The 9644-nt window shown below is 41.7% G+C and overlaps 1 protein-coding gene across 5 annotated transcripts in view; it reads right to left on the bottom strand.

Annotated features, from left to right (window-relative positions):
- Window positions 1–209: 209 nt before the first annotated feature.
- The window catches only part of LOC139356366 (phospholipid-transporting ATPase IB-like), a 112384-nt gene continuing 102949 nt past the window's right edge, over window positions 210–9644 (bottom strand). For 2 of the 5 annotated variants that reach the window (XM_071070185.1, XM_071070187.1), the window contains one exon: window positions 212–507. In XM_071070185.1, coding sequence (XP_070926286.1) covers window positions 499–507 — 9 coding nt within the window. In that variant the 3' untranslated portion in view covers window positions 212–498. Of the gene's footprint in view, window positions 508–9644 lie in introns of all 5 variants that reach the window. The other 3 variants (XM_071070184.1, XM_071070186.1, XM_071070183.1) reach the window with 2 other exon arrangements.

Genomic DNA, 9644 nt, shown 5'->3' with positions numbered 1-9644 from the left:
AGCACAGCAACATGGCACAAGTATACATATGTAACAAACCTGCACGTCATGCACATGTACCCTACAACTTAAAGTACAATAATAATAAATAAATTAAAAAAAAAAAAAAAAAAAAAAAGAAAATCAGTCTGTCAAGACTGGCTGAAACTATTGGGAAGGGAAAAAAAAAAAAAAAAAGAGCTTAATGGTATATTTTGAGGATCATACTTCTAGTAACATAATACTTGGACATGCACTAATAATATTGGCAACTATTTGTAAACTACATATTTATATAATTTTATTAATACAATACACACATTATAAGCCACACACCAAAAGAGATAAAATAATTAGATAAAATAACATGAGAATTTGAATATTTTCTTCTTTTGCCTAGAATATATTCAGCTCACCCCATGTGTGTTATGGCCGTCTTTCTGCTAATAACAATAACACACTAAAAAATACTTGCTCTGAGTCATCAGATGGAGTCTTCCCTCAACAAGGCTCTTCGGGTCATTGGTGCTGAGGCAGGACAAGAAAACAGCATGATATAATGGATTAGAATTGATAACTAACCCAAATGTCCATTAATAATAGATGGGATAAAGACAATGTGGCACATATACACCATGGAATACTATGCAGCCATTAAAAAGGATGAGTTCATGTCCTTTTCAGGGATGTGAATGAAGCTGGAGAGTATCAGTCTCAGGAAAATATCACAAGGACAGAAAAACAAACACTGCATGTTCTCACTCATAAGTGGGAGTTGAACAATGAGATCACATGGACACGGGGAGGGGAAACATTACACACTGGGGCCTATTGGGGGGGTGAGGGCTGGGGGAGGAATAGCGTTAGAAGAAATAAGTAAGTGAATGACAAGCTGATGGATACAGCAAACCAACGTGGCACATGTATACCTATGTAACAAACCTGCACATTGTGCACAGGTACCCTAGAACATAAATTATAATAATAATAGGCCTGGTGAGGTGGCTCACACCTGTAATCCCAGTACTTTGGGAGGCTGAGGCGGCAGATCATGAGGTCAGGAAATCAAGACCATCCTGGCTAACACGGTGAAACCCCATCTCTACTAAAAACACAAAAAATTAGCCGGGCGTGGTGGTGGAAGCCTGTAGTCCCAGTTGCTAGAGAGGCTAAAGGACTTTGTCCAAAATAGACAAAGAACTCTTAAAATTCAACAATAAGAAAGTAAACACTGTGATTTAAAAATGGGCAAAACACTTGGACAGGTACCACACCAAAGGAGATATAGAGGTGGCAAGTGAGCAATTGAGAAGATGCTCCACATCATATCCCATTAAGGAATTGTAAATTAAAACAACAGTGAGATGCCATAACACACCTATTAGAATCACCAAAATTCTAAACACTGGCAACACCAGGTGCCGGGGAGGATGTAGAATAACAGGAACTCTCATTCACTGCTGGTGGGAATGAAAATGTTACAGCTATTTTAAAAGATGACTTGGCAGTTTCTTATAAAACTACACGCTCTTTCCATATGATGTAGTAATCTCTTTAGCATGTACTTGAATGAGTTGAAAACTTATGTCCATACAAAAACTTGCACATTGATGATTACAGCAGCTTTTTAAAAGAATTACCAAATCTTAGAAGCAACTGAGATATCCTTCAGGAGGTAAGGGGATAAACACATTGTGGTACATCCAGATGATAGAATGTTATTCAGTGATGCAAAGAAATTATCCATAAAGAGGAAACCTAAATGCATAATACCAAGTGAAGGAAGCCAATCTGATAAGGCTGCACACTGTATGATTCCAAGTATGACAACCTGGAAAAGGCAAAACTATAGAAGCAGTAAAAGAGTCAGTGATTGCCAGGGTTTAGTGAGGAAGGCGGCATGAATAGTCAGATCACAGGGGAGTTTTATGGCGGTAGAACTGTTCTGTATGATTTTGTAATAGTAGGTACATATCGCTGCCCATTATTCAGAATCCATAGCATGTACAACACCAAGAGTGAACCCTAGTGTAAACCATGTGTAAACCATGCACTCTGGGTGATGATGTGTCAGTGTAGGTTTATCAGTTGTAACAAATGCACCACTGTGGTGGGGGATGTTGATAATGGAGGTTGGGCATGTTGGGGGAGGGGTAGAGGCTAGATGAGAATTCTCTGTACTTTTTTCTCAGTGTTGCTGTGGGACTAAAACTACATTTTTTTAAAAAAATAAAATCCATATAGACAGGTCATGGTGGCTCACACCTGTAATCCCAGAACTTTGGGAGATTGAGGTGGGTGGATCTCTTGAGGCCAGGAGTTTGAGACCAGACAGGCAAAATTGGGAGACTCCGTCTCTACAAAAACAAAAATCTAACTAGGCGTGGCAGGGTGCATGTGTAGTGCTAGCTATTCAGGAGGCTGAGGCGAGACGCCAGGAGGTTGAGACTGCAGTGAGCTATGATTGTGCCACTACACTCCAGCCTGGGCAACAGAGTGAGATCCTATTAGAAAGAAAGGAAGAAAAGGAGAGAAAGGAGGGAAGGAGGAGAAGGAGGGGCAGGAAGGAAGACAGGCAAGCAGGTAGGCAGGATCTGTATATAAAGAAGTAAATCAGATAACTTTTACTGGAAATCTAACCGAACAAATGTCTACCCAGATGTATATGTAAATGATCATAGCCACTTCATTCATCATAGCCCAAAATTAGGGGGAAAATTGATCTTCTGTCCTGAGACCAGTTTGGTCAGGGAGACCCTAAACCCAGCGGTACTAGAGGAATTAAAGACACACACACAGAAATACAGAGGTGTGAAGTGGGAAGTCAGGGGTCTCACAGCCTTCAGAGCCAAGAGCCCCAACCAGAGATTTACCTATGTATTTATTAACAGCAAGCCAGTCATTAGCATTGTTTCTATAGATATTTGATTAACTAAACGTATCCCTTATGGGGAATTAAGGGATGGGCCGAAATAAAGGGTTGGGTCTGGCTAGTTATCTGCAGCAGGAGCATGCCCTTAAGGCACAGATTGCTCATGTTGTTGTTTGTAGCTTAAGAACACCTTTAAGCGGTTTTCCACCCTGGGTGGGCCAGGTGTTCCTTGCCTTCATTCCGGTAAACCCACAACTTTCCAGCATGGGCGTTATGGCCATCATGAACATATCACAATGCTGCAGAGATTTTGTTTATGGACAGTTTTGGGGCCAGTTATATAACAATAGGCCTGGTGCAGTGGCTCACACCTGTAATCCCAGCAGTTTAGGAGGCTGAGGCAGGTGGATCATGAGGTCAGGAGATTGAGAACATCCCAGCTAACATGGTGAAACCCCATCTCTACTAAAAAAATGCAAAAAAAAAAAAAAATTAGCCAGGCATGGTGGTGGGCTCCTGTAGTCCCAGCTACTCAGGAGGCTGAGGCAGGAGAATGGCGTGAACCTGGGAGCCGAGATTGTGCCACTGTACTCCAGCCTGAGAGACAGAATGAGACTCCGTCTCAAAAAAAAAAAAAAAAAAAAAAGGGGGGGCGGAGGAAGATGGCCGAATAGGAACAGCTCCAGTCTCCAACTCCTAGCGCGAGCCATACAGAAGACCAGTGATTTCTGCATTTTCAACTGAGGTACTGGGTTCATCTCACTGGGGAGTGCCGGACAATCGGTGCTGGTCAGCTGCTGCAGCCCGACCAGCGAGAGCTGAAGCAGGGCAAGGCATCGCCTCACCTGGGAAGTGCAAGGGGAAAGGGAATCCCTTTTCCTAGCCAGGGGAACTGAGACACACAACACCTGGAAAATCGGGTAACTCCCACCCCAATACTGCGCTTTAAGCAAACAGGCACACCTGGAGATAATATCCCACACCTGGCCGGGAGGGTCCCATGCTCACGGAGACTCCCTCATTGCTAGCACAGCAGTCTGCGATATCGCAGCAAGGCAGCAGCCAGGCTGGGGGAGGGGCGCCCGCCATTGCTGAGGCTTAAGTAGGTAAACAAAGCCGCTGGGAAGCTCGAACTGGGTGGATCTCACAGCAGCTAAAGGAAACCTGCCTGTCTCTGTAGACGTCACCTCTGGGGAGAGGGCACAGATAACAACAAAAGCAGCAGAAACCTCTGCAGACGCAAACGACTCTGTCTGACAGCTTTCAAGAGAGCAGTGGATCTCCCAACATGGAGGTTGAGATCTGAGAAGGGACAGACTCCCTGCTCAAGTGGGTCCCTGAACTCTGAGTAGCCTAACTGGGAGACATCCCCCACTAGGGGCAGACAGACAACCCACACCTCACAGGGTGGAGTACACCCCTGAGAGAAGCCTCCAAAGCAAGAATCAGACAGGTACACTCGCTGTTCAGAAATATTCTATCTTCTGCAGCCTCTGTTGCTGATAACCAGGCAAACAGGGTCTGGAGTGGACCTCAAGCAATCTCCAACAGACCTACAGCTGACGGTCCTGACTGTTAGAAGGAAAACTATCAAACAGGAAGGACACCTACACCAAAACCCCATCAGTACGTCACTATCATCAAAGACCAGAGGCAGATAAAACCACAAAGATGGGGAAAAAGCAGGGCAGAAAAGCTGGAAATTCAAAAAATAAGAGCGCATCTCCCCCGGCAAAGGAGCGCAGCTCATCGCCAGCAACGGATCAAAGCTTGACGGAGAATGACTTTGACGAGATGAGAGAAGAAGGCTTCAGTCCATCAAACTTGTCAGAGCTAAAGGAGGAATTACGTACCCTGCGCAAAGAAACTAAAAATCTTGAAAAAAAAGTGGAAGAATTGATGGCTAGAGTAATTAATGCAGAGAAGGTCATAAACGAAATGAAAGAGATGAAAACCATGACACGAGAAATACGTGACAAATGCACAAGCTTCAGTAACCGACTCAATCAACTGGAAGAAAGAGTATCAGCGATTGAGGATCAAATGAACGAAATGAAGCGAGAAGAGAAACCAAAAGAAAAAAGAAGAAAAAGAAATGAACAAAGCCTGCAAGAAGTATGGGATTATGTAAAAAGACCAAATCTACGTCTGATTGGGGTGCCTGAAAGTGAGGGGGAAAATGGAACCAGGTTGGAAAACACTCTTCAGGATATCATCCAGCAGAACTTCCCCAACCTAGTAGGGCAGGCCAACATTCAAATCCAGGAAATACAGAGAACGCCACAAAGATACTCCTCGAGAAGAGCAACTCCAAGACACATAATTGCCAGATTCACCAAAGTGGAAATGAAGGAAAAGATCTTAAGGGTAGCCAGAGAGAAAGGTCGGGTTACCCACAAAGGGAAGCCCATCAGACTAACAGCAGATCTCTCGGCAGAAACTCTCCAAGCCAGAAGAGAGTGGGGGCCAATATTCAACATTCTTAAAGAAAAGAATTTTAAACCCAGAATTTCATATGCAGCCAAACTAAGTTTCATAAGTGAAGGAGAAATAAAATCCTTTAGAGATAAGCAAATACTTAGAGATTTTGTCACCACTAGGCCTGCCTTACAAGAGACCCTGAAGGAAGCACTAAACGTGGAAAGGAACAACAGGTACTAGCCATTGGAAAAACATGACAAAATGTAAAGACCATCGAGGCTAGGAAGAAACTGCATCAACTAACGAGCAAAATAACCAGTTAATATCATAATGGCAGGATCAAGTTCACACATAACAATATTAACCTTAAATGTAAATGGACTAAATGCTCCAATTAAAAGACATAGACTGGCAAACTGGATAAAGAGTCAAGATCCATCAGTCTGCTGTATTCAGGAGACCCATCTCACATGCAGAGACATACATAGGCTCAAAATAAAGGGATGGAGGAAGATTTACCAAGCAAATGGAGAACAAAAGAAAGCAGGGGTTGCAATACTAGTCTCTGATAAAATAGACTTTAAACCATCAACGTCAAAAGAGACAAAGAAGGCAATTACATAATGGTAAAGGGATCAATTCAACAGGAAGAGCTAACTATCCTAAATATATATGCACCCAATACAGGAGCACCAGATTCATAAAGCAAGTCCTTAGAGACTTACAAAGAGACTTAGACTCCCATACAATAATAATGGGAGACTTCAACACTCCACTGTCAACATTAGACAGATCAACAAGACAGAAAGTTAACAAGGATATCCAGGAATTGAACTCATCTCTGCAGCAAGCAGACCTAATAGACATCTATAGAACTCTCCACCCCAAAGCAACACAATATACATTCTTCTCAGCACCACATCGCACTTATTCCAAAATTGACCACATAATTGGAAGTAAAGCACTCCTCAGCAAATGTACAAGAACAGAAATTATAACAAACTGTCTCTCAGATCACAGTGCAATCAAACTAGAACTCAAGACTAAGAAACTCAGTCAAAACCGCTCAACTACATGGAAACTGAACAACCTGCTCCTGAATGACTACTGGGTACATAACGAAATGAAGGCAGAAATAAAGATGTTCTTTGAAACCAATGAGAACAAAGATACAACATACTAGAATCTCTGGGACACATTTAAAGCAGTGTGTAGAGGGAAATTTATAGCACTAAATGCCCACAAGAGAAAGCAGGAAAGATCTAAAATTGACACTCTAACATCACAATTAAAAGAACTAGAGAAGCAAGAGCAAACACATTCCAAAGCTAGCAGAAGGCAAGAAATAACTAAGATCAGAGCAGAACTGAAGGAGATAGAGACACAAAAAACCCTCCAAAAAATCAATGAATCCAGGAGTTGGTTTTTCAAAAAGATCAACAAAATTGACAGACCGCTAGCAAGACTAATAAAGAAGAAAAGAGAGAAGAATCAAATATATGCCATAAAAAATGATAAAGGGAATATCACCACTGACCCCACAGAAATACAAACTACCATCAGAGAATACTATAAACACCTCTACACAAATAAACTAGAAAATCTAGAAGAAATGGATAATTTCCTGGACACTTACACTCTTCCAAAACTAAACCAGGAAGAAGTTGAATCCCTGAATAGACCAATAGCAGGCTCTGAAATTGAGGCAATAATTAATAGCCTACCAACCAAAAAAAGTCCAGGACCAGATGGATTCACAGCTGAATTCTACCAGAGGTAAAAGGAGGAGCTGGTACCATTCCTTCTGAAACTATTCCAATCAATAGAAAAAGAGGGATTCCTCCCTAAATCATTTTATGAGGCCAACATCATCCTGATACCAAAGCCTGGCAGAGACACAACAAAAAAAAAGAGAATTTTAGACCAACATCCCTGATGAACATCAATGCAAAAATCCTCAGTAAAATACTGGCAAACCGGATTCAGCAGCACATCAAAAAGCTTATCCACCATGATCAAGTGGGCTTCATCCCTGGGATGCAAGGCTGGTTCAACATTCGCAAATCAATAAACATAATCCAGCATATAAACAGAACCAAAGACAAGAACCACATGATTATCTCCATAGATGCAGAAAAGGCTTTTGACAAAATTCAACAGCCCTTCATGCTAAAAACGCTCAATAAATTCGGTATTGATGGAACGTATCTCAAAATAATAAGAGCTATTTATGACAAACCCACAGCCAATATCATACTGAATGGGCAAAAACTGGAAAAATTCCCTTTGAAAACTGGCACAAGACAGGGATGTCCTCTCTCACCACTCCTATTCAACATAGTGTTGGAAGTTGTGGCTAGGGCAATCAGACAAGAGAAAGAAATCAAGGGTATTCGGTTAGGAAAAGAAGAAGTCAAACTGTCCCTGTTTGAAGATGACATGATTGTATATTTAGAAAACCCCATTGTCTCAGCCCAAAATCTCCTTAAGCTGATAAGCAACTTCAGCAAAGTCTCAGGATACAAAATTAATGTGCAAAAATCACAAGCATTCTTATATACCAGTAACAGACAAACAGAGAGCCAAATCATGAATGAACTTCCTTTCACAATTGCTTCAAAGAGAATCAAATACCTAGGAATCCAACTTACAAGGGATGTAAAGGACCTCTTCAAGGAGAACTGCAAACCACTGCTCAGTGAAATAAAAGAGGACACAAACAAATGGGAGAACATACCATGCTCATGGATAGGAAGAATCAATATCGTGAAAATGGCCATACTGCCCAAGGTTATTTATAGATTCAATGCCATCCCCATCAAGCTACCAATGACTTTCTTCACAGAATTGGAAAGAATTGCTTTAAAGTTCATATGGAACCAAAAAGAGCCTGCATCTCCAAGACAATCCTAAGTCAAAAGAACAAAGCTGGAGGCATCACGCTACCTGACTTCAAACTATACTACAAGGCTACAGTAACCAAAACAGCATGGTACTGGTACCAAAACAGAGATATAGACCAATGGAACAGAACAGAGTCCTCAGAAATAATATCACACATCTACAGCCATCTGATCTTTGACAAACCTGAGAGAAACAAGAAATGGGGAAAGGATTCCCTATTTAATAAATGGTGCTGGGAAAATTGGCTAGCCATAAGTAGAAAGCTGAAACTGGATCCTTTCCTTACTCCTTATATGAAAATTAATTCAAGATGGATTGGAGACTTAAATGTTAGACCAATACCATAAAAACCCTAGAGGAAAACCTAGGCAGTACCATTCAGGACATAGGCATGGGCAAAGACTTCATGTCTAAAACACCAAAAGCAACGGCAGAAAAAGCCAAAGTTGACAAATGGGATCTAATTAAACTAAAGAGCTTCTGCACAGCAAAAGAAACTACCATCAGAGTGAACAGGCAACCTACAGAATGGGAGAAAATTTTTGCAGTCTACTCATCTGACAAAGGGCTAATATCCAGAACCTACAAAGAACTCAAACAAATTTACAAGAAAAAAACATACAACCCCATCAAAAAGTGGGCAAAGGATATGAACAGACATTTCTCAAAAGAAGACATTCATACAGCCAACAGACACATGAAAAAATGCTCATCATCACTGGCCATCAGAGAAATGCAAATCAAAACCACAATGAGATACCATCTCACACCAGTTAGAATGGGGATCATTAAAAAGTCAGGAAACAACAGGTGCTAAAGAGGATGTGGAGAAATAGGAACACTTTTACACTGTTGGTGGGATTGTAAACTAGTTCAACCATTATGGAAAACAGTATGGCGATTCCTCAAGGATCTAGAACTAGATGTACCATATGACCCAGCCATCCCATTACTGGGGATATACCCAAAGGATTATAAATCATGCTGCTATAAAGACACACGCACACGTATGTTCATTGCGGCACTATTCACAATAGCAAAGACTTGGAATCAACCCAAATGTCCATCAGTGACAGACTGGATTAAGAAAATGTGGCACATATACACCATGGAATACTATGCAGCCATCAAAAAGGATGAGTTTGTGTCCTTTGTAGGGACATGGATGCAGCTGGAAACCATCATTCTTAGCAAACTATCACAAGAACAGAAAACCAAACACCGCATGTTCTCACTCATAGGTGGGAACTGAACAATGAGATCACTTGGACTCGGGAAGGTGGACATCACACACCGGGGCCTATTATGGGGAGGCGGGAGGGGGGAGGGATTGCACTGGGAGTTATACCTGATGTAAATGACGAGTAGTTGGGTGCTGACAAGTTGATAGGTGCAGCACAGCAACATGGCACAAGTATACATATGTAACAAACCTGCACGTTATGCACATGCACCCTAGAACTTAAAG

This window comes from Macaca nemestrina, chromosome 9 (genome assembly GCF_043159975.1).
Source record: "Macaca nemestrina isolate mMacNem1 chromosome 9, mMacNem.hap1, whole genome shotgun sequence".
Classification (NCBI taxonomy): Eukaryota; Metazoa; Chordata; class Mammalia; order Primates; family Cercopithecidae; genus Macaca; species Macaca nemestrina.
Note: the sequence above shows the minus strand (reverse complement) of the source record. Positions and strands in the feature narration are given on the sequence as shown.